A 26910-nucleotide genomic window follows, 5' to 3' on the forward strand; every position below is an offset into this window, starting at 1 on the left:
TAATGATTCATCATAGAAGTCCTTCATCTGTGGAAAAAAGGGACAATTTGTGAAGTTGGTGAAGTGATTTTGCAAGTCAATATCCTCTTCAAACCTGATAAAACTAACCATTAAATTTTTTAAAAAATTGATTTGTGTTTATTATATGTTAAAATAGCCTTTAAAAAATTTGAAAAAATCAATTAATTAATTGATTGATCTTTACTATTACCATTTTAGTTGGGTACCATTATGTATACCTTAAGTCTTAACTTGAAAAAATAATCATTAAAACCATTAAAAATGAAGGTACACATGTGTACCTTCATTTTTAATGAGATTTAACATTTTTCTCTGGAGCAAAGAGGATATACAGTTGAATCCTGATGTATTACCACCATCTGTCTCAGATTTCTGGTGCTATAAGGAGTATGTGTGGTTGCTATTCCGAATTACAAATTAATGTGTGTGATCCTTATACATGGAAGATTTGTACACTGAAAAATTTTGGCACTAAGCAGGGTTGGCACTAAATTGGGGATGGGCGGGGGGGGGGGGGTCGTTACTACAAGGTTTGACTGCATTTATCACTCATTAGACAATGAACTCAGTCTTGTAAATTATCAGAAATGTACAATATGAAGTTGATAAATGTAGCAGTAAATTGTTCCATGACTGCACCAGGGTATGGCCGTTCTATATAATGGTGTAGAAATGATATTTCAATCAATAGTGGTAATCATAGACGATTTCAATTGCAGAACCCTATATTGTGTTCATAACTATCACAGATTTCCGCTAGGGGATGCAATATCACCCACTTTGGGAAACACTGGTTTGAAATATAACTGCAGTAGATTTTATTGTTTAAAAGATATTTAAAAAATAATAAGAGTTAATTTTCTTTGCTGTTAGAGGCTCACAATACAGAACAAATCACAGGAAGATAACCAAAATTTTTTGTAACAAATTATGAATATGTATTGTATAGTTTCAACTATATAAATATGACTTGGCACATAAATCCATAATATGAGTAGGAAAAAGGGAAATAAGATTTATATTAAATACTAGTAACCAGTGGTGCCTTAACTTTTTAAAGTCCAAGACAGCTACAGTTAAGGACTATGGGTATGTTTTGGATTTGAGAAAAGTGAGGAAAATGAAAGATCTCCTCATAGGGAGAAACCTGAAAAACAAGTTAAGTCTAGAAGGGTAAGGAGGAAAAAGATCAGTCAAAAAATCGTGGATGAGTCTACTTTGGGGGGGGGGGGGAACCGTCTGTAAAAGAGTTGGTGGGTGGGTAATGGCAGCTAGAGCCGTGGGCCTTTAGTCAAACGGACTCCAATAAATTGACTTTCATTAATTCCATTTATTCCTTCATTTATTCAAAGTTTTTATCAATTATGCAATTATTTCATTTATTTTGAATTTTCATTGTGAAATTATTTCATTTATTTTGAATTTTCATTGTGAAATTATTTCATTTATTTTGAATTTCCATCAATTGTGAAATTATTTTCTCCATTAACTCTGAATTTTAATTATTTCTAAATTTCCCTCGATTCTGAAATAATTTCTTTTTATTCCAAATTTTCATTTTCTGAAATTTCTTAATTTTGAATTACTTCCTTGAGTATTTCAGAAATCATTTCCTTCACTGATCCTAAAATTTCATCATTTTCTTTATAATTCAGAACTTTCTTATACTGAAATTATTTTCCTTGTAATCCTGAATATCCAATTGTTTTAAAATTATTTCTCCAGGTAATTCTAAATTTTTATTTGTTCTTAGATAATTTCCTTCATTAAATTTTAATTACTTCTGAACTTTTGTTAATCCTGAAATTATTTCTATTATTAATCTTTGCAAATTTCATTTATTTTTAGAATTATTTCTTTCATTAATTGTGAATTCTCATTAATTTTGTAAAAAGTGCTCCTATTCATTGGGATATATTCAGCATTTCTCTACATTTTCTGCAATTCCATACATTTTTATTCTTCCTTAATGCTAACTTCTTCCCATGGACGGAGATACGCCCCCCCCCCCCGCGTCAAAGGTGAAGTCGACTGCTGTAATATAGAACTCCTTAATACACGTTGAAGTCGTCTTACTCTAATATGCATGCATATGAATTGACATCATCATCGTGCCTCCCAGACTTCCAAGTCTGGGCCTATCTCCGCCTATGCTTCTTCCATCCAAAAAATATATTTTTAAAATTTGGGCTTTATTTCTTTCAAAGGAAATGAGCCTCCAAGTTCGCAAAGGCACTATATTTAACACAGTAAACCAAAGCTGTATTTTGTTTAATACAGCTTTGCAGTGAACAATCAAGAGCATCGAGTAATATAAGTTCAATGATCAAGCTTCAATTCAAAAATCTACCAGCAGATAACGCCACGTGAGCTCTTCATGCGCTTATAACTTGTGCTGCCCTCTTACGGTTGATGATTTGTAAATTACGTTTCGCGTGACTACGTGTGCTACCCTCTTGAATTTTCAAAAGCAAGTTTCACGCGACTTCCAGCAGGTGACGCCGCCATGTTTATCGATTCATAAAAATTAGAAAACAGAAAAATGTCAATCAAAAACATACTTGACCGTTAAATAATAAAAAAATTAAAAATTTATTTATATTCTACTCAGTAAACGTATTTATCAGTGTGAATCACCGGATATTATAACACTTGATAAGTTTATATTTTTTCAGATGGCATCACGAGTTTCCCGGCGAGCAGGCGACCCTTGAGCATTTAGGTTGTTGTCAAGTGGAAACTCAAGCGTTATCACTGAGAATCAAGTCTCTTAATTGACGACAATCGCGGAGGTTGATAGCTGGAGCTGGTTTGAAAATTAACTTTGCTTGGTTATTTTAGTGTTTAGGGTTATCTCTATATTGTATTTTGTGGTTTTGAAAAATATATATTTAAGTAATTTATTGATAATAGTAGCGTCAAGAGTATTTTTAGGCCTACTTCAATAAGTACATTTTTTGAGGCTTGGTAAGCCACATTGTTGGCTTTTGGTCCAGTTGACGTCCAATACTAATTTTCACCTTTTCCTCACGGTGACCTTAGTATGTTACACTGAAGGATAATTATCAAGAGTACTTAGTCATGACGAACAGTATGGAAACTAATGAAAATGGACAACAATACACGGATTCGGTTTTCAACAACGCCCCATTTTGGAGCTCTAATCTTTCTGGAGAGACCATACTTGAGCTGGCTTCCGATTTTGACAAAGATATCACAATCAAACTTCATGGCTCGACCCCTATACCTGATTCAAACCCGAAAAAGGTTCGAGACTTTATAGCTAATAAAATTTCGGATACCAATCGAATTAAAGAAGTAAGATTTTCTCGTGCTGGAGACCTTCTGATTTCAACATCGTCAACCGATATTGCGTTAGAGGCTCTGAAAATTACATCTTTTGGTGATATCCCAGTTGTGACTTGTGTGCTAACAGACTCGCTGTCCTCACGATACATCGTCAGAGGTATTCCTACATCAGTAGAGCTTTCTGAGGTGGCCCAGGAGCTGGAACATAATGATCTTACTCCACTTAATATCCGTAGAATTCTTCGTAATAAACAACCTACAACTTCAATTATAGTGACGTCATTGGGCTCTTCAATGCCTGCTGAACTTAAACTTTGGTACCAATTATTCAGACCTGATCTATTCATTGAACGTCCCCAACTTTGTCTACGTTGTTTTCAGTTTTCTCACAGAACAAAGTTCTGCCGGTTATCATCCCCCCTTTGTCTTTATTGTGGTGAAAATCACCTTGCCAAGGACTGTAAAGGTGTGAAAAGATGTAAAAATTGTAACTCTGAAAATCATCTACCCACTGATAAGCTTTGTCCTAAGTATCAAAACGAAGTGAGAGTATTGAATTACAAGTTAACTAAAAATGTCCCGATCCATGTTGCTAGACAGGCATGCAGAACATCCAGCAGTTCATATGCAGGAGTAACAGCTTCATCAATTTCTTCGGATAGTTTTCAGTCTTTTAAATTGGACATAATGAATGCAGTTTCTTCCGAACTAAAAAAATTCAGGGAGGCACTTGTTGAAGAAACAAAGCAGTCTATTGTGGAAGCAATCACACAAGCAATAAAAGAGGTTATTCCCGACATGTTGAAGTCCCTGATGGAGGGTGTTCAACCTAATTTGATGGATCCGAGAAATGTTCGAAAGAGGCCTAGCTCACCGGAGAACTTAATATCTGATGCAATTCAGTTTAACCCTGTTCGAGGAGGTAAATCTAAATTACCTCGTGAACTGGGATCTCCATCGCAGAGCAGTGGAAAGTGAATGAAATCATGGTTTTGTTTGTTTTTTTTTCCCCCCCTTTTTTTGCCAACTACTTTTCTTTTGAAGAGCTTAATCAGCTCCTTTTTTTTTGATTTTCATGTCAAGTCGACGTCATATAAGGTTATCTTAATGTTTTTATGTTTTGTGGAAATGAAGTTAATTTCCCAGTAGTAAGCATGGTGCAGTAATTTTTTTAACACTGAGTTTTTTATGCCTAATTTTAGAAATTTCAATATCCTTCAATGGAATGTCAATAGCATCTCTTCAAAAATTACAATTCTTAAGCAGTTTATAGATAAATTTGATATTCTGGTTTTCCAGGAAACATGGCTCTCTCCGTCCAAAAAATTCTTTCTTCCTGGTTTCCATATTTATCGTCTTGACAGGAATTACTCCTCAGGTGGTGGTATCATTACAGCCATTCGCTCTTCAATATCCTCTAAATTGGTGTGGTCCTTCTGTGATCCCTCAATGGAAATTCTTATCACGCTAGTTTTTATCAACAATAAATCCTTTTTCCTAATCAACATATATAGACCTCCTTCTCCCTTTTCATCAGGTCCTTTAGACCAGGCTATTTCACATGTTTCTGGTGATTTTTTATTACTTGCTGATATGAACTGTCATAATAAAGCATGGGGTAGTAATCACGACTCTAGTGCGGGCAATCAATTATACAACTGGATCCTCCAAAATAACATTTGCCTTTCTCCTCCCAAATGCCCAACCTTTTATAGAGGTTCTACAGCATCTTATATTGACTTGTGTTTCAGCTCTCCCAACTTAAATCGTCATTTGATCTGGTCTACAACTGCTTCTCTTTACAATAGTGATCATATTCCAATTCGGATTTCTTTACCCTCATACCGTCTTGCTGCCATCAATATAAAACATTCCATTCACTGGCCTACTGTTGTCGCTCATCTAAAAGAGATCAACATGGAATCAATTTATAATAATCTTTATGACCAGATCAAACAAGCAGTTCATTCATCCTATAGGAAAAAACAAAAAACATTCTCTTACAAATTAAGACTTGATCAGGATGGACGTCAATTACTTAAGAGAAAGAAATGTCTGTTCCGTACTTATCGTAGAATTCCTTCCATTCAAAACTTAATCAATTACAAACAGCATGCTGCCATTTTCAGGCGTCATCTTAGAATCCTTCGGTTCAAAAATTTTGTTTCAGAGATAATGCCACTTTCTTCCCCTTCACAAATTTATTCAGTTCTTCGTAAACATAAATATGTGGCTTCTAAGTCATGGGATAATTCCAACCATATTTTTTCTACTGCTCAGAATAATGTGGTAACTCCTTCAGACCAAATAGCTCTTCTAAAATCTCATCATTTTCCAACATTCAATGATGTTCCTTGTTCCTTGTTTATTGGCCCACCTCGATCATTTTGTGACACCACTAATAGTTCCTTCACTGAAGGTGAACTCATGAAAGCTATCAAGTCTGGCAGATCAAATACACCAGGTCCAGATGGCATTCCTCTTAAAACTTTCAATCATCTCCCCAAAAAGGGACTGGAACTTTTATTACCCTTTAATAATTTATGGCAAACTTCAACTTGTCCTCACTCATTCAAAGAGGGCAGAATCATTTTTATACACAAATCTGGTAAATCACCATCTGAGCCGAAATCCTTTCGTCCTTTGACACTTATTAATACAATTAACAAAATCTTTGAAAGAATAATTCTTTTCAGACTAAATTGGATCTCATTGAAATTCAATATTTTTCCTCCATGTTTTTATGGGTTCAGAATTAAAACAGGGTCAGAAGCTTGTCTCAGAGACATTGTATTTAACATTCATAAGTCTTTTCAAAGGAAGGAAACCAGTTATTTGTTGGCATTGGATATTCGTTCTGCATACGATTCTGTAAAGCACAATTTGTTAATTCACAAACTGGCCAGGATGGGTTTCCAAGGTCTCATACTTGATTGGCTCTATGAATACTTGACTCATAGATCTCATTACATTGATTGGAGAGGAGATAAATCCCAAATATTTTCTCCGTCCTGTGGTCTATTACAGGGCTCCTCATTATCTCCCATCCTTTTTGCTCTTTTTACACTTGACATAGTCACATATATTCCAAATCATACAAGTATTTTTATTTTTGCTGATGATATTTTCCTTTATACGAGTTCAGATGATGGTACTACAGCAGAATTAAATATGAAAGAATCCATTTCGCAAACTCTTTGTTGGGCCAGAAATAGCTCTTTAGATATCTCAGTAACGAAATCCAAATTCTCCATCTTCTCGAGAAAACGAAATGTTCACTTTCCTTCTTTTGTCATTGACAATATTCCCATTCCTTATGACCCTTTTATTAAAATTTTAGGTATTTACTTCGAGCGCACTTTACGTTGGAAAAAACACATTCATCATCTTCATTCTAAGGGTACCTATAGTCTAAACATTTGCAAATCCATTAATCATGCCTCGAGGAATATTCCATGTAGTTTTATCAAACCGGTGTTCAGAAACATTATTACAGGTATTCTTGGGTATGGATCAGTCATTTGGCTCAATGCAGCTGAGTCTTCTCTTCTTAAACTTAACACAATTTATAATTCAGTCATGCGCTCAATTCTCTGCCTGCCAAGGTCCACTAGAATCAACAAAATGAAAATGATTCTTGATTTTCCTAAATTTCAGGATCTCTTACTCTTAAGGATCACCAATTTTTGCATTAACTCAACTGCTTCTCCTACTCAGGGTCCATCCAACCTTTTGAATACTGGTTTTAACAAACTTGCTCCTCCTTTGTCAAACAAAATGGACCAATTTTTGGCACACTGTCAGTTCTTTCCACTGCCTGTTATTCAACCAGTATTTCCAAATGAGCCTTGGCGGCCTGACAATATCTCTATTATCACAGATTCAATTTTATTTCAACAATTCCCCAAAATTCCAGGTGTTCAACATCTCTTTCAAAGTTTTCTGGATTCTATTGATCCAAATACAATAATACTAGCAACAGATGCTTCAAAGAAACAATATGTTTCTTGTGGTGCTTACTATCCTGCACAAAATACTATTAGAACTTGGTTTGCTCATCCTGACTCTTCAATTTTCTCAGGGGAAGCCTTGGCCATTTCAATGTGTTTAAAAACATTTCTTCCTAATAACAAACAATGTATGATGATCTTTTCGGATAGCAAATCAGTTTTGTTGGCATTGAAATCATTCTCTTTCCGTTCTCACACTGTCATTCATCTTCTTCATTCACATTTAAACTGGGCCAGTTCTTTCTCAGAACATATTTCACTTATCTGGGTTCCTAGTCATTCAGGCATCATTTTAAATGAAATAATAGATAGAAGTGTTCGTCTTATGGCTTCTTCTGTACAGGCTCCTTCTCCTACGCACATATACCCTGAGGACCTTCGTGCAATTTTTCACCAGAAATTTAAAAACTCAAATTCAGTCTCTCAGAGAAGTTTACTTCCAGAATTTTCTGGCTTCTATAAGTCCTGTGAAAAGTATTCCCATCTCTTTTCTTCTCGGAAGTTGGAAATTTTGTTTTTCAAACTCATTGTTAATAGGGCTCCTCTTAACACTTATTTACATTTTATACACGAACTGGATAGTCCAAACTGTTCACACTGTGGTGAGTTGGAAACTTCTGAGCATTTTCTTTTTCACTGTTCTAAGTTCTCTCATATTCGGAATCAGACACTTAATATTTGCCATCCTCAAATAAACAATTGGAATAAATTTCTTTCTACTTCTCCTAAAGTTGCGATTCAGAGGTTAGAAGAATTCCTTACTCTATGTAATCGCTGGTAATTTTGTTTTTTCGGTTTTTTGGGTTCCATTTTTTCTCTACACACACTCATCAAGGGACTACATATCATTAGCATTTTGTTTGTAACCAAGATCGTCCCCTTGGTTTGAAGAAATCATACTCTCCTTCCCGCTCATCACCATTTTCGTGTTTTTTTTTTTTTTTGTCAAATTTTTGTGTTTCCTTGATGGTTGTATTACTTTGTATTTTTCATATGCCTTACCTGTGGTTTTTTTTTTTTTTTTTTTTTTTTTTTCTTTTCTTTTCTCCCTCTCTCCCCCCTTTCACTTCAGGGATTAGCCTTGGCAGCATAGAGCCCTGAATAATAAGACCAAGACCAAGACCAAGACGACAATCGCTTTGTCAACAATTGATTTCTCCAATTTATTGAGGTGAGTTGCTTTGTTGATTGATTAAGTGGCTATCGTGGTAGATAATGTTCCTTTGGAAAATGGTAGCCTCTTCCTGTTTACTGAAACAACTGCGTCCATATCTAAACATTGATATACTCGTTATGCTAATTAAATGCGAACTCGGGGCCGTAACTAGGTTTGGGTAAACGGGGGCCTCCGAAAATGTACACTTATTTTGCCTTTTAAAGGGTCCCCCCGAGAAAATGTCTGCCCCGAGAAGGTACGTTACGGCCCCATGCGAATTCATGACATTCATTACGACACGTAGAAAATTGTATTAAAGCGTAAAATTCTTTCAATGTTTATTTTGCATGTATAAGGCCAGGATTGCACTATTAAAAGTTTGATAAAAGATGTTTTGTAAAACTTGAAAAGAAGCAACCAATAAGTCTATTGATTATAGTCGCTTGAATGTAATTGATACGCGTATTGGTTGAATTTTTCACTTTTTATCAAAGATCTCTTCCAAAATTTTATTTGAAATTTTTTGGGCTCAAATTTCAAGGGCATTTTTACGAAAGAAAAAATTGGCGAATGAGTACAGTAGAGTCTCGTTTATCTGGCATAAACGGGCCGGCAGAACGTCAGATAATACAGAGGTGTTAAGCATGGCCGCAACTAGATGCTGAGATAGACCTGGAAGTCTGGGGGGGGGGCACGACGATGATGTCAATTCATATATACATTAGATCAGTCGACTCCACCTTTGACGCTGGTGGGGGGGATGCCCCCTCCCCGTATCTCTCCCCATGGTCTGCTTTTCTGATTAGTGCTGTTTCTCCTCTGCTAAATCTCACCATCTTTGCATCATTACGTCGATTCCTGTAGCTGCTTCTTGTTGCTCAATGTATTTAATTGTAGTTTCTAGAGCCTTAATTCCGACGTTATGTGAAATTCTGAAAGCTCAACAGTTGGTGCATGAACATTTTTTTTTTTTTGCAGTGGGATGTGGGATAAACGAGACTCTACAGCATAGTTTCCCAACCTTTTTTGTCCCAGCGCCCCCTTCTTCCGAGATTTTTTCTCCCACTGCCCCTCAATGCAATCTAATCCATAGGCTCCTATGTTATACCCGTAGCTTCCACCGCCCCCATGGAACTTTCCATCGCCCCCAAGGGGGCGTTAACGCCCATGTTGGGAATCACTGCTCTACAGTATGTTGGAATTGACTAACGGCATAGTATTCTGCTGAAGGCACAGCAGCAGAAAAGAGTTAAAATAAATTGACTTTACACGTGACATCCAACTAGTGTTGTCTTAATGCATGTGTCCGACCAAGCTCTGTCCAGAAACCTCAAGTGCAGAGGGGCCTAATGAAAGTTAGATCTGGTTCAAATTATCGAGAGGAAGCATTTCTAGCAAGGTAGGGGGAGGGGTCTCAGAAAAATCATTTTAGCCGATTGCCTATGTTTTTTTTTAAATATATTTTATTTATTTTTTGTAAAAAAAATGATTTTTTTTGTGAACTAATATAAAATTTCTGACCTGAATTTTTTTTTTTTTTTTTGCGTCATTTACGTATCCCTAGGCATGACAGAAAAAAAAAAGAAAAAGTAACAAAAGATAATGGAATAATCCTAGGGATGAGACAACGATGCATTTAGGCAACAGAAAAACAAAATGACACTATTTCAAACATTACACAAAGACGCCATTTGAATGGCCCACTTTACTAGTGCTAGAGATGTGACGTGAGAATATTCTCAGAGAACAAGAATACTCCCCTGGTTGTAGAAATTGGAGAATCGAGAATATTCACTTTTCTTTTAAATAATTAATTTTTTTTTTTACCAATTTTGTTTATATTATGAAATATGAAGCAGTTTTGATTGCCTGAAACATTTACAACAAAACAATTTTTGATACGATCGCCTCATAGTGACAACTTTTTAGTTTGAGAATATTTTCTTATTCTCCTGGTCATGATGAGAGGTTTTAAAAGTTTGGTTACAAAGATTTTAGAAACCTTTAGATGAAAACCTTAAAACGTTGTTTAAAATTAGATAAATTTTCAAAAATTATTTCAGAGCAAAGAGCAAAACTCGGATCCGACTGACAAAGGAATCTATTCTTATACAATCACCTTCATTCTAAGAAGATACAAAACTGTTGGTTTCTGCAATGTACATACACTTAAATTCTGTATCATTGGCATTTCTTTGCAAGTTGTGCAATTCAGTCATATTGGTTTCATTTTCTTGCTTTTAAACTTTAATATTGTGGGCTGCAAACTTTAATATTCCCTGTCTTCTCTTGATGGGAAGAGAGACGGGCAGAGAATATTCTCTCTATTATAAATTACTAGATTATTCTTATTGTAAAATAATTATTCTCGAGTTATTTATAGAGATGATTTATTATAATGCATGTTATTACAAATATTCTTCAGAATACTCTCTGGAAGCGCTGCTATTATAAATAACTGAAGACTATTCTCATTGAGGAGAATATTCTCTGGAAGGACTATATTATAAATAACTTGAGAATAATTCTTATTATTTTCAATAAGAATATTCCCTAGTAATTTGTAAAAATAGTCCTTCCAGAGTATATTTTCAAGAATATTTTATACATATTTATATTATAAATAACAGGGGAATATTCTCATCAAAAATAAGAATATTCTCAAGTTATTTATAATAGTAGTCCTTCCAATCTCCTAAGGATTATTAAACTGCATCTGTTCCGGTCTAACCACTAAAGTTAGAAATGAACATAGAATTCGTTTAAACTATACATGCTCAACCCATGACCAGCTGTGATCGTTGGAGTCATCTGATGTGGCCTGTGACTCCCCCCCCCCCAAAAGCGGAATATGTCAAAATCTGTGACATATGTTGCAGAACAATGCGCTGCTGCAGAAAAATCTGAAAGAATCTTGAGAAAAGTGTAGAAAACACTATTATGAGAATTTTTATTGCTGAATATTTCCAGGCAGCTGAGGACTCATTGCTCTGCAAGGTAAAAACATTCTGCTTTGAGGCCTGTAACAAATAACCAAACCACTCAAGTGGTCCACGAAAGATTATCAAATCTATTAAGTGAACTGTGGCACATTTCAGATTATTTCAGTAGCTTGCAGCACATTCATAAATCATTTAGGCTGCCAATGGCTTATATTCAAGTCACTTGAGTGACCCCAAGCACATACCCAGATTACTTGAATGACTCTAAGCACATACCCAGATTACTTGAATGACTCCAAGCACATACCCAGATTACTTGAATGACTCCAAGCACATACCCAGATTACTTGAATGACTCCAAGCACATACCCAGATTACTTGAATGACTCCAAGCACATACCCAGATTACTTGAATGACTCCAAGCACATATCCAGATCATTTAAGCTGCCAATAGCACACATCCAGATCAAAATTCCCAAAGCAGAATGTTTTGTGCTCTGCAACAAGTCCTTGGCTGACTAGAAATGTTCCGCAGTAGCACTGATTGTTCTGCAGATTTCGACATGGTTCTCCTTCGGGACTCAAATGACTTCAAGCACATATCCAGATCACTTAAAGGACCTCAACATATTTGGTTGGTGTTATGTACTGTGTTTTTTTTTCTCCCCGATACATTGGTATTTTGATACAGTGTTGGTATTTTGTGATCCTCAGCATCATAACTACTGTTGATGTTTTGTTTTTGGTGATTCTAGATGGCTCGGGCAACTTTGAATTTCAACGAGAAGTTGACCACTACTGATCCAGATCAGAATCCTGTCTTGATTATTGGGCAGCTTAAACATCTGTCGCAAATTTCGTTCTCCGATATCAGCATAAAGCTTGCACCCAGAGTCACCCCAGAGGTATGGAAAAAAATAGATTGTGTTTGTGTATTTATAAAGTTTTTGAATAATTTTAATAAAGTTTTTATAAAGTTAAAGAACTTAAGTTTTACTTATTTTGTCCTCCACACTTTTGTACATTTGGTTCTGTCAAAACTTTAACCTGCTTTTTATGACCTTAAGTTTCTCATGCCCTTGCTGTCGTGCAATTAACTTTGAAAATTGAAAACTAGTGGAGTTATTCATAAGCTATAGTGCATCAAATACTCTAAATTTTCGGAAAGGGAACATATATGAAACTTTAAGACCTTCCATGGGATGGGGTCCTAGGTTTTTTCCCCGTCTATGTTCTACAGACTCTTGCAAATCTAAATAGAGCAGTTTCTTAACCTATGGCCCTTGGGACTGCAGGGCTAGGGCTGTAAAAAAATAAAATATACAGGTGTGTGGGGAAAACTGCCAAATAATAATTTTCCCTTTTATAATAAAAGAATACATTTAAAACCCTGTATTAATGCCTCTTTTAGGAACTAAGTTTTTTGTCTTGCCGGTGATAGCAAAAGAAAGGTTTTAGTGTATTGAAAGTAGGTGTGTGGATAAAAAGCATGACTAGTTTTAGAACTCAATAGAACCTCTTCAAAAAAAAAAAATTGAACACCTATGGAATTTAACTATTTTCTTGATATCGCAAATTCACTCAAACACTGTAAAACCAGTCTTTTACGGACACCAATGAGACAAAAAAAATTTGTTGGTAAAAGAGGGATGACTGTTATTCACAATATTAATTAAAATTTACATGTTATCTCGGGGGGGGGGGGGGGGGCGCTAACCCTCATGCACCCAGGCTGTGTTCTGCGTTAAGATGGCCCCGCATGTTATTATTAGTTCATTCAGTACATGCACCATATTTCTGAGGGAGAAAGATAAGACATCAGGGGCTTTTTATCGACTGACAATCATAGTTAAACATAATTATTCTGTCTGACTTTTTGATATGTAGGGATATTCTACTAGTGTTGAATGTTCATGAAATGAACGCTAGTAATTGGAATTTTTCATCAATTCAAACAGGTCCAGATTAGTTCTGATCCACTGGGTTCAGATATGTTTTGTCCTGAGATTTTCATTTGGTTAGGGATAGCTAATTTTACATCGTGCATTAAGAACATGACGTCCAAAATATTTTTGTAGTAATAGTTCAGTGTTTCCAAGTGAAATTTCACTGCGGATAAAAACATAGCTTTAGGGTAGTCAAATTTCTGTGTGCGTGTGGGACTTCATGTTGCAGTGGTGGGCACCATGTTACAAAAGGGAAATTCTACTGGAGAGCTGTTTAAAGATTTTTTCTTTAGTATGGCTTTCTATTAAAAAGTCACCAATGAATAAGGCAAATACACGAAAAATACAAAAACTTGTAATGCATTTCGACACACAATCGGTGTCATCTTCAGAGGAAAAAATATTTAACTTTTAATTTTTTTCTCCAAGTTAACCACTTTCTTCCTTCTGAAGATGACACCCATTGTGTGTCGAAATGCATTAGGTTTTTGTGTTTTTTGTGTATTTGCCTTATTCGTTGGTGGCTTCTTAATATTCTTGGGCAAAGTTGATTTACTCTTCCATGTCTTTCTATGGAGCTCTCTTGTTTTATAAAATGAATGTTTTTGTTACTTATATATATATATATATATATATATATTAAAATAAGACTTGGCGTCCTATACTAAGTCCTTTTTTAACGAAAGTACAAATAGTATCGTGTAGTTGAACAAAAATACTGCAAACCAATTATGCTATTTTGATATTGAGGGAAATGTACATAGTGCCCTTTACTTCCAGCACACAGGTTTAATTTTTTGTATTTTTCAGTTCTTCCAAAATGTATTGGAAAACTTGAAGCCAGGAGCTAGTGAAACTTGTCCATTATACTTGAATTTGGCGACAATCGCCACTCTTCCTAAGAACTGTTCCAGACATAACACACCTTCACGTGCTCATGCCCTGACAAAAATTGTTAAAAGCAGCTCTTCTGGTAGCGACGAATTCATAGTTGTAAGTATAATTTTTTTTTTTTGTATTTCAAAATTTTGAACTTTATCAAGTGATTATTTACTCGAATTATTGCAAGTAATCCATCTCACAGTTGCCAAGTTTTCCAGATTTTTTAGGAAGCTCACAATTGCTACTCCATCCTACAGGACTTCCAAAAAAATTTTCCGCTTCCCAAATTTCGACCATTTTAACGAATCCCTTGAAAAATCCTTACTTCTGGGTGAGAAAATTTTTTTGCAAACAAGTCCCCCCCCCCCACCCCCAGAAAAGGTTTATTGCTTAAATTCCCCCGAAATGATGTCACATGACGTTACAGGAAGAGAATTGCCATTGTGTCAAACCACAAAGAAATGTTTGATTTTGGCTAGAAAAATACAAAATTCACCAAACAGCCAGTATCAGTTCAACCTCTCCTCAGCCTCATCGCCAAAATGACTTCTCCTGGATGATCATACATACAGTTTACTCTGTGTGTCAGTTTTTTTTTGGCCCGATGATGAGTTTTTGTTAGCATAATTTCGATTCAATATAGGAGTGACTAGTAATTTACCCTACTATTCGGCAATAATTGATGACTTTGCACTAATTGGTGATGACTGTTTACAATTTAATGTTTATCCCTACAATTTTACTTCTATAAATGAAAAATCTTTATATATCTGTGCGAGTTTTTATACAGAATGTGCAGATCTGAACGAAAATCACCCTTAGTTCTCATGCTCAGAAGTTCACAGCTATGCAATCCCCTAAAAGCAATTACAGTCGTCCCTCCGGGGGGCATACTCACAGGGGTGACCGCGAATCCAGAAAATCTGTGAATAACTCAAACCCTAAAATTTTGTTCATTAGGCATCTCATTACAATCGGCACTCTAAAATGACTCATTACAATTGGTACTCTAAAATTACAACAAATTAATTGAGGTGAGCCAGGTCGCAATTTAGCGATTGACCTGTTGTAAATTTTTATACATATTCTGTCAGGTAAATAAAATATTTCACCCAAATCACTGATCACATTGAATCAAAAGTGAACTTTTGCGCCAGGTGTCTAACAATGTATTACATTCCTTCCGGCCAACAAAAGAAAAATTTACCAAAAATATTTCTAAACCATCAATTTTTTTTTGAAGCGGGAGGACCTGCCAAGCACATGAAATATATAAAAACATATAACACACTCAAGAATATCTATACCCACATAAAACACATACAAAAAATTCATAACCTTCATGAAATACATTAAAAAAAATTCACAATATATCTAGGGCTCTGTCCTGCTAACTATCCGAATTCACCACCTCAAAATCCATTACTAAAAACTCAAAATATGCACAATACACACCAACCCTTTCAAAAAATACACTAAAACAGTTGTTTTTTCCCAAAATACACATTAACTACACTAAATCCCCAAAATAATATGTACAAGAATAAAACGGGCCCTACGCACCATCAAAATCTAGAATGTTATTAATAAATCTCAGACACAATTAATGATCTCGGTATGGAATTGGCAATTGCTGATGCAAAAAAAATATTGTACCATTAATTTTTTTTAATGTATATTGAACTGCGAAAAATTTCTGAAAACGATCGGAAACTAACAATGATCTTAAATAACTATTAACCATTCTCAGTGAAATTTCAAAACATAAATATCCCTAGAAAGAAAACAAATTTCCAATCTGCTGTTTGCGAGCAATTCTTCGATCGAAATTGGATCGATCATAGGATCATCCATGCCGGGGCCCCATTTATGCAACACAATCTTTTCGTTGAATTTCCGGGATTCACATTGGATCCAAATTGCAAGACAGCAAAATGAAAAACAAAGAAGTTTCCACAAAAATTTATTTTTTTGTGTTTTTTGTTGAAGTGTTTTCGTGGTCCAAGCTTTTTCATTTGCTCATGCAAAATACTGGATGTGGTGTATTCTTTCCCTCAATGCTTCACCGATTCACATATTGAATAATGACGTCTGTAATATGCAAGTTATGCAGTATATAAACTTGCATATCTTTCTTTTTTGCCCACAGAAAAACTACACTTTCTCTGTGAGCAATACTGGGATCCAGGGCTACAGAGAAGCAGGTGTAGCTACATCAATGGCTGATCAAATTTTACTTTCTTATTTCTTGATATGTTTGACTGTAGACTGACTCATTGACACCATAATAACAGGAAACTGCAGCAGTGAAGAAATTTTATAAATGTTTATTTAACATGTACAACTTATATTTTGTTTCCATACGAGAATTATTTCCATAACTGTTAAAAAAAACTGGGAAGAAGACTGCATATATGAAATCCACGAATACTAAGAGACAACTGCAATCAGTATAGTATAATTCACCTTTTTTCCCCTCAATTGCTGCTTAATAAAAATTATTGCAAATATGTGGTGATTAAGAAACTTAATGTATTTTCTAATGTGGATTTTTAATGTTTTTTTTTTGTTTTTAAATCCCTTTAGATTGTGTGCGAAAAGCGAGATGTGTTTGCTTCTGCTTGTGCTGTCGCTCGTGCTTTTCCTCTGTACAGTCGCAAATCCAAAGCTCAAGCTCAGAATTATACAGTTACTGTAGAGTTTGTCATTGTGAGCAGCAACAGTACCGAGCCGAAAATGAATCTCAGTGCTTCCGATGTGGAATGTATTAACACGGCAGTGAGAGGAGTACAGATGGCTGCCCGGATCGTTGACATGCCTTGCAGCGAAATGAACACAGATGCATTCTTAATGGTGAGGTTATTGACTGTTTTTCGTCATCGAAATATTATATTTGAACGATCTATACTTAGTCCAGTGAAATTAATAATTTAGAATATGATGATACAGTGAAATCTCTATACAACAATATTCTGGTCACCAAGAATAAAAATATAGTTTTAGAGGAATTATCATAGTGGAAGATATCGTTTTATGGAGAGGAGTTTAAGACTATATGCGATTCCAAAAATATATATTGTAGAGGAATTAATGGTTGCATCGAGTGTCATTGTCATGTCAGGTTTCACTTTCTGGCATTCAGCAATTCATTAGAAATTCCTTATAGGAATGTGGGCATACTGCATGTACAGTAAAGTCTTGATAATCCAAGGTAAATGGCAACAGATGCCTCAAATTACTGAAAACTTGGGTGATCCTAAAATTCATTGACAATGATGGGGGGGGGGGGACAGGAGTACTTACTCACATGATTTGCCCTTGATTCAATGGCTTAATTCATTATTCAACTGCTAAGATCTATAGCCTCTTTGTAAGGGAGGTAACAGGTGATCGAACCATGGGGCTTATAAAAGTTATTTTTTTCTCACTGTAAATTTACTATAAAAAGGTCTGTGAAATATCCTGCCTGGAGGTTCACTGATGACTCCCAGTCTAGGGATTAAGACCACTTCAGTCCCTGTCAAGACCCCTTTGGAAACAAAGGGGTTTCCAAATCACTCGTATTTGTAGAGGAAAAATTAAGCAAAACTCATTCTTGACTAAAAACTGATTTTCAAACGGAATTTCAATTTTTTTTTCAATTCGGATTATCCAGAACCTCTAAGTTTCAAGACTTGAATTATCGAGACTTGACTTTACAGTTTAGTTATAGATCTTAGTGATACATCTGACCATGAATAAAAATGTTAATAAAGGTATACAAAAAAGATATTTTATGCAATTTTCTCTCTCTCTCTAGGAGGTGTACAGAGTTGGCGAAGCTCTGGGAATAACTCCTCATATTATTTGTGGTGAGGAACTCAAAGAAAAAGGATTTGGAGGTAAACTAATCGTTCATAAGTGTTTAATCATGATAACATTTAACATAAGCTTCTCTTGCTCAATTATGGTTAATTTGTAGCAAGTCTTCCAATGAGAGGAAAATCTATTTTTTTTTTATTGTTCCTTCATACATTTCCTGTACTGTAAGGCTTGAGACAAATCCTAGGTATCACTGACTAGAAAATTGGTATTTGGCACCTAAAATTTTCTGATTTCATTACAGTGTATCTCCCAACATAGGATAAGGATAAAAAATCCCAGGAATGTTTAAAAAATATTATTTAGGATCGTTTTTCTCGAGAACAAAATCATACTTGACTCCTGAGAAATTTGGCTTGTGCCCACATTTTTAATTTTTTTTGTCAAGCCCTGCCATATTGTAAACTTTAAAAGTTGAGCATTTACCATTTTTACTTCAAATGTGAAAGACAGATGGCAGCACCAGAACATGAAACAAGTACAATTCTGACAACATGAATAGGTTAGGACCACACATACACTCAAAACATATTCTGGCGTGTGCAAGTTGCGTGTGACGATTAAGTAGTGGTAGTGTTTTTAAGTCTGACTTTTTATATGGCGCTATTATCTTCAATGCTATAAGGAAGTTTGATGAGTCAAACTAACGATAACTCTTTGAAGTTTTTCATTGGTTGTTGCTAATCAGACTAATCCATATTACACAGTATGTGTATGCGATAAGTTCCAAAATAATGAAGGGGGGGTTTGAACAAACTGTTCATAGACTGTTACTCTGTGGAATCTTTTCAATAAATTTAATGATTTTAATATTCTTGAAATTAGACTACACACCTGGTCCTGCATCAGTTTTCATCAATTTCATAAACTTGTTTGAGATTGTTTTAGAAATTTTTAAATTTTATAGACTACATAACATTTATTCTGTGAAGTTCTTTCTCTGTTGTATGTTTAATGCTATGTAATATTGATGACGTCTTTTTTCACATACACACACATGCTTTATCTTTTTTTCATAAGGTATCTATTCTGTTGGCAAAGCTGCACTTCATCCACCAGCACTTGCCGTACTTAGTCATACTCCACCTGATGCATCAGAGACTATTGCCTTAGTCGGAAAGGGAATTGTTTATGATACTGGTGGTCTCTGTATCAAGTCTAAGGTTAGTTTTTTTTTTTGTTCTGATACTTGAATAAGTCTATGTATAACTTTTTTTTTCAGCCATTGGTCATCTATTGTATTTCTAAAAAACAAAACAAAACCTTGTCTCTGTATGGAGGTACTTATTAGCTCCTTTACATTGAAATTCTTCCAACCATATAAATACTTTTCAGTCCTTTATTCTGGTTGAAACTATGAGCAGACAGTTCTGATCATTAAGTCAGAAGACTTAATGTCAGTACTTGGCATAAAGCTGAAATTGTTAAGTCTGTCTGCTTCTGTATGTCTGCTCTGTGTCACATATGTTCAGAAAAATACATACAATCAAGGCTCATTCAATAAACTCAAACTGACTTGTTTCTGTCGAGACTTGATCTGACTTCCTTCTAATGAACGATTAATTCATAAAATTAAAAATTTGTGAAGGGGAAAGATGTAAAAAATGACTATTGTTAGACCAGAAGACTAGTTCGTAAAAATGTTTGTTCATACATTCAAGGTTAGTGAAATCAAGCATCGACTGTATACAGTGAAAATCTTGTAAAACAATACCTTCAACAGGATTTAAGCTAGGGTCACATTTTGCGAAAAATGCGAAAGAAAATTGTAGAATGAGAAAGAAGTAGCCACTTTCGCACAAAAATGCTTACAGGAGGTACGAAATGAGTAAGACATCTAACCATCAATCATTACGTAGCATTGTAGCATTTTGCTAAAGCTTTTCCCCCAATTTTCGCTTTTTTGTGAAAGGAATTTTTTATCCAGCTTTAACCCTGACCTTCAATAACATTAATCATCTATATAACAATATTGTTCTCCAGTCCAGACACACATCTAATGATGTTAATATATTCTGTCTATAACAATGCTCTTTTCTGTGGCATAGCAAAGCTTTTTCAAGCCTGGTTTTGATTTGTTTTCTTCTTTCCAACAGACTAGCATGATTGGAATGAAGCGAGACTGTGGTGGAGCAGCTGCAATTCTGGAAGCCTTTTATGTTGCAGTTAAATTGGTAATTTTTAATGAAAGAATATTCTATATCTGATGCTCATCATTTTACTTTGTTTCTCTGAAAAGAATATTTTTCAAGAGCAAAAGAATTTTTTTTTAAATAACGCTTTGATATACACTTGGCCGTTGTGATAACTGGTTTACCTGACTTAACCATCATAATTTTTCAAATTATCTGTTACGATGATATTTAGACTTATTTGAATGCTTCTTTACTGAGATTAACAAGAAGCAGAATTATCAAGAATTGGCAACTCTAATCCAAACTGTTATACCTAGAGATTATAACACAAGCATGTGTTGTACATGAGTCCTATAGTTTTTTTTGTTGTTTTTTTTTGCGTTCATTATTTTACATATTCAATCTTGTTTTAACACTATTAATTCTTCTCTGGAAATATAATAATCTGACAAAAATGAAGGCACTAATTTAATGAATGTTATTTTAGGGATTTCGTAACAATCTCCATGCAGTTTTATGTATTGCCGAGAATTCTGTTGGACCAAAAGCCATGAGACCTGATGATATAATAACTATGTACTCTGGAAGGTACGAAAAAAATATTTAATTTTCAGTTTTTACAAGCTGTGATTGCTTAATAATTTTTAGCATGTATATTATAACCTTGATTATCTGATGTAATTAGGAGAAGCCTATTACTATTATATTGGTAAATCAAAATTCCTTGATAATCAAATGTGTTTTATATTTATTATAATCAAATATGACCAAATTGTCTTTATGTGCGATGCTAGACATTTTGATTGTCTGAAAAGTGTAATGTTTACAATTTCTTTGATCTGACTTCGCTCACTGTCTTTATCAAGAAATTTTTTAACCAGTGGTTCAAATCTGATCACCCAGTCATCTAGTTAGCATTTAAATATGATTTTTTGGATTATATATTCAGTGATTATCATTTTTAATTTTAATTATATGTGATCAGCACGTATTCCCAAGACATCTTTATGAACTGTCCAGGGAATTTTTCTGTAGAATATTTGAAGGGGGGATCAATGCGCTCTTGGCTTTGTTAAATTTCAAGCAATTTTTTTATTAGCCTTGAGATTATTTACTAATAAAAGTTTAAATATGATTTTAGAGAACGTTTTTTTATTATATATCTTTAAGAGCATGAGACTTGTTTTGAAAATTATCACTGTAATACAGGAACCTATTTATAATACACGGAAATCCCGATAAAGTGATAAAAAGTTTCTCTGGACCAAGAAAAACTACTCTTGTACAGGGATTATCATTATATAGGGAGGCAGCTTTTTAACATGGGACTACTTGCATTTCCAAACAAGAAAAATAAGACTGGGGAAAATATTGTTGCAGTGAGGTAGTGTAATCTCACTATAACTAGGTCAGTTCAATTTTTAGCAAACATGAGATGAATTTATAATCTGTATACACGTTATACCAAAACCCCACTATGGGAGTGGAGCCCAGTTGATTGGATGACTTTGAGAGCTACCCTACTTAATAATAAAATGTTAAGATTTCACACATTTCTCATTGTACCATAAAAGAAAAAATTATCAACTTTTTTTTTTCAATATTGGCTTCTATTTTGATTTAGAAATATTTTTTAAAATTTTAATTAGGACTGTAGAGGTGAATAATACTGATGCTGAAGGTCGCTTGGTCCTAGGTGATGGGGTGAGTTTGAATTTTGTTAGCCATGACTAGCAGTCTAATTTTTTTTTGCAAAAATTATAGAGTTTGGAATTGCTTTCAATATTATGAAGATATTTTGGCAATTGACTTTCAGGTGGCGTATGCTGAAAAAGATCTAAAAGCTTCCATCATCATTGACATGGCGACGCTAACGGGTGCTCAGGGTGCTGCAACCGGGAAGTACCATGCTGCTATTCTGACCAACAGCGAAGAATGGGAACAAGCTGTCATAAGGGCTGGTCAGATATCCGGTGATCTTGTCCACCCAGTTCCATACTGTCCAGAATTGCATTTTGCTGAATTTGGGAGTGCCATAGCTGACATGAAAAACTCTGTGGCTGTGAGTTTTTTTTGTTTCAGATGTTTAAATTTATACTAAGAGAGTTAATTTAATGGTTGCTGGTCCTCTTTTATATATCTACTAGCTATAATACCTGGTGCTGCCGGGTTTTCTTTAATGAGGCTTTTTGGATCACGTGACATCTTCCTCTTTCTTTGAGGGGCATGCAAACCGTATCTAAGTTAAGCAATATAGTGACTTCCTGCATGACTCATGAAATAAACAAATCTGGCATTAAAGAAACATAGAAAGTAATATTTTTTTCCTTTTTAAGGGGCGCTAAAAATTTTGATCTCCCTCCCCCTCCCCGCCTGAACTTCAAGTTATCCATCTGCCTCTTTCAGCTTTCAAAAATGCTTAATTAAAGCTGTGAATATGGAAACTAATTTTCATGCTAAGTAGGTCCAGCTAATTACTTCATATTTAATCTCCTGGGCTTCATATCTCAAAGCGAACTCAGTATTTAAAAAATCAAGAATTCTATACAATTTTTTAAATTATTGATGTGACAGAAAACCCCACCAAATTTCCGCATTTCTACAGTAAAATCGGCAAATTTAACACTGATTTCTATGAGGATCACCCTTTTCCTGACCCTCAAAAGCGATGCTGATGATGATTATGGCATCTATTCAAAAAGCCTCATTACTGGGAGTATTGAAAATGAGTTTTGCTGGCAGTTGCAATTCTTTTTCCTAGTTTACTCTCCTTCCCTATTGCCATGACCACTGAATCTTTATACAATGTAAAACAGTTATCTTCAACCTGTTGTTCGTGAGCACCCTAGTGCTCCCTGAAATACCCAGAGTTCTTGATGCTCATGTCCAATTCTATTCTCACGAGCACTTGATCAACGTTCCAATTAAACACCTTGGAGAAATTTTATTCAAGGATTGAAATCATTGCCATTTCGTGCATTCGTATGTTAAACTTGCCATAAGGGTGCTCTTCTTGTGATGATGGGTATAGGTAGTGCTCGCAACTGGAAATAGAAGACCTCTGATGTAAAACAATATCTGTCATGATCAAGCACATTCTATTACATTGGCCTCTGCCAACAATATTGTTCAAATAAATAAGTTACCTGAAACTGACCTTGCAGGGCCTTGTTGATTGTATACTGAAATTCCATAAAATATTTTGTATAAGTAAAAAAAAAAAGTTGTATTTTGCTGGTTTAATAATTGATTTTTGGTATCTTTGCTTGTATGTGTGCAGAAAGGAAGACTTAATTTAGTTCGATGCCACCCTTTTCTGAATAATTTTCTTAAAATTGAAAAAAATTCTATTAAATCTATTGTATATCTTTTTTTTTCCATCTTCAAAGATGAAAGTATTTCTCATTTTTGTAGCGAAAAATATAACTCATATTTCACTTAATTCTTCAGGATCGAAGCAATGCTCAAATATCTTGTGCTGGTCTCTTCGTTGGAATGCACATAGGCTTTGATTTCCCCGGTACTTGGATTCATATCGATATGGCTAGTCCATGTCATTGTGTGAGTAAAAATGATATCTTGAAGTTTGTCAATTAAGATCTATTTTCTTTTAAAATAAAGAGTTCTTCATTATAAAATTTTAATCGGCTCTTAATCGCAACAAGGTGAGCCAAATGAAATACTAACAAATAAATAGTACTAAGAAAAAATGTTAGTATCCCCTAATTAAATTAAGGATGGGAAAACTTTTTCATTCTTAGAAATATGTGTGGCCGACAAGAAGTTTTTATAGAAGATTAACAATGAATACATTTTTCATTCTCTACAGTTATCATTCTCATTACACCTCTACTATTTTTTTCTAATGATATGAGGGGCTAACAGTTCATACAACTGCACTTTATAGCTTGTTTAAATTTTTTGATTATCATAATTTCTAATTACATCCATAATTTTATACATTTTATCTTTGTTTTCATGTCATTTATAGCTGTTTGAGCTCTGTGCTTGGCAAATTACCATATTACCCTGCTGCCAGACAGCTCTGTCAAAATCATCTATAGCAGAAGGCCTCCATGTGAAGAGCTTTGACATCACTGAAGTCCATTTCACCGGCATTAATTGGATATAGGCCGATGCCTGCGATATCTTTACCTTTTTTGCAGTATATCCAATGACTGTAGTTGAAATGGACTTCTTCAGTGATGTCACGAGCTTCCATGTTTATAATGAGAGTAGGGAAGATGACTTTTTTTTACGTAAAATATATTTTTAATCCAAACGCTTATACATTTAACATTGAAGAATCTTACACATTCTGCTTCACATCTCAGAGAGAGAGATCTCAAAGCATTAAACATTTTTAAACTGAAAATCCCCTTCATAACGATGCCCCACTGATAATTGCCTGCGTAACTATATTACTCTTTGGCCCCGATGCAATTTTCATAATCTTAATATATTCCATCTATAATGATAACTCTTCTATAGTGATATTTTTCTCTGATCCCTCGAGTCGTTATATAGGAGTTTCACTGGAACGTTTTTATTTTTTGTAATAAATCAATGTACATTCTTTCAGGAATATTTGGCTGTTGTGATAGAAATATTCTTTTCATTGGTTTGTTAGTGCGAGCCAAACATCCTCAAAAATAATGTAATAAGGGAGAAATAGTGATGTTTTGTCTGCCGAAATGTACTTGAGAATATAATGTATTTTTTCTGGTTATGCCAATTCAAACCTTTAGAAAGAAAAGTCAGTTGTCTGAATTGAACTAGAGTCCTCTTGTGTGCATTCTGGGCAAGTGTGTTAACCTACACACGAGATCCACAACTTCTCTTTTCCATATAGCATGTATTACTAGCGTGATATGCTGAATGGAGACATTGAAGCCTTCTGTAATTACAGCAATTCTGTCCCAGGTGGCGACAGTATATAGAAATAAGGTTGATGGAATGAAATGATGATTGAATGGAAATGTAATGATAGTTGCATAAGTGAAATCTTTTTCATGGGGTTTTTTCGCATTAATTATTTCTGATCCTGAGGTGATTATTTTTTTATCTATCTTTTCAATAGGGAGAGAGAGCTACAGGGTATGGCGTGGCATTATTGCCTGTGCTGTTTGGTCACTCGTCCAGTAATCCACTACTGCAGTCTCTTTCCCCTTTTATTCCACAAAACGGACCAGACTTGGAAAATGCCAGCAAAAAGATGAGACTTGTATGACATTCGAGCCAGTTAGGAAAGTATTAAAGTCAAGCTCATAATGTTTCTTTATTACACGTTTGATGCAGATTCTGTAAATGTAAATGTATAATTTGTCATCCTGTTGTAGTAAAAAAGTGACAATCAGATCTGCTGTTCTTTCTCCCCACTCAACTTATTTCATGAAGAAAGAATAAAATTTTTTTTATAACTTCCGTGTACCTGCGGGTAAAAGAGAAAATGAAATTGGGTACAATTATAATTTTTTTTTTTGTGATCTAAATAATTCACGAATTATCACCGATTTGTACATTGTATTGGACAATAATTTTTTGTCATAATTTCATAATTTTTTTTCGATGCAAATTAATTCAAATTCCATAATTTTATCTTATATACTTGTATTTATACATCCCACTGACCGGTCTTTTATCTAATTATTTTTACGTTTTATATTTGATGTTTTTGTAGACATTGAATAGATGATGAAATTCCTGTTAAATTCAAATGTAATCTCAAATGTATGTTATTATCCTGTGTACAATTTGATTCTTAGCTGTTACTACTTGTATTTGAGAAGAAATTTTAAATTGACACTTTTTTTAAAATAATAACATTCTTATGTAAATGTTTCTTTGAGACTAAATAAAAGTTGTGTGATGCCAATATTTCTTATTTGCATTGCTGAATATTGTGTGTATGGGGATTTTAAGAAAATTAACCACAGTGCGATTTCACCGATAGGATTCACTGATGAAAATTCAGTTTGTCACCAGTGAGCGAGTGAAACTTACTGAATGAGTTACGAATAGGTGAGTAATTTTATGAATGAAGAATTGGTGATTAATCACATGAGTGACCCAGTGAGGGGACGAGTGCGTAACTGTATGAATAATAGATGAGAGCAATTGAGAGAGTTTTGTGACCATATGAAATGACCATAAAAGTGGCTCGCTCGAATTTTCCGGGTGAGAATTACTTGTGATGAATTTTCGTCACACACGGTGTATGTGAGGTTCCAGTTCATCAATATAGCAAATGTCTACCATGTATGTAAACAGTGGAACCTCCATCTCAAAACTAACAGGACCAAAAAAATTTTTTTGAAATAGTTTTCATGTAAATGAGAAAAATAAAAAAACGCAGACTTTAGAGCCAAATATTTTCGACTTTTTCCCAAAAAAGTCCTGGTGCCACAGATCTTTCTACATTGCATATAACCCAGGGCTCCCACTCGTCCTACTTTTTGGTAAAATGTGTTAATTTCTCGGTTTTGTCCTACTTTTCCTTTTGTTTTTTTACCAAATTCCATTGACAAAATTTGTGTAATTGATTTTAATTGAGCAGGAGATCATTGATATATTGCCAGATATTACAAATGCTGGAGAATGCAATTAATGATTCTGCCAAAGCAGAAATTGTATCATTTTTAAGGTAA

At 34.6% G+C, this 26910-nt stretch overlaps 1 protein-coding gene across 2 annotated transcripts; it reads left to right on the top strand.

Moving 5' to 3' along the window:
• The first annotated feature begins 2703 nt into the window (after positions 1 to 2703).
• Positions 2704 to 26140, top strand: grsm (probable aminopeptidase NPEPL1 granny smith protein). 2 transcript variants are annotated; one of them, XM_089245832.1, is made up of 13 exons: positions 2704 to 2797; positions 8467 to 8511; positions 12195 to 12344; positions 14196 to 14378; positions 16854 to 17120; positions 18067 to 18148; positions 19149 to 19291; positions 20225 to 20302; positions 20751 to 20851; positions 21913 to 21967; positions 22080 to 22325; positions 23714 to 23824; positions 25344 to 26140. In XM_089245832.1, the coding sequence occupies exons 3-13, from the start codon at positions 12195 to 12197 to the stop codon at positions 25491 to 25493; spliced, it is 1566 nt and encodes a 521-aa protein (XP_089101958.1). In that variant the 5' UTR covers positions 2704 to 2797; positions 8467 to 8511; the 3' UTR covers positions 25494 to 26140. The 2 variants fall into 2 exon arrangements, with proteins under 2 accessions (XP_089101958.1, XP_089101959.1); XM_089245833.1 differs by having other exon boundaries at positions 2705 to 2830; positions 8413 to 8511.
• Positions 26141 to 26910: the final 770 nt, after the last annotated feature.

The sequence above is a fragment of the Pholcus phalangioides genome, unplaced genomic scaffold (genome assembly GCF_987345545.1).
Source record: "Pholcus phalangioides strain wild (caught in Gottingen) unplaced genomic scaffold, Ppha-v1.0 ptg000016l_1, whole genome shotgun sequence".
In the NCBI taxonomy this organism is placed as follows: domain Eukaryota; kingdom Metazoa; phylum Arthropoda; class Arachnida; order Araneae; family Pholcidae; genus Pholcus; species Pholcus phalangioides.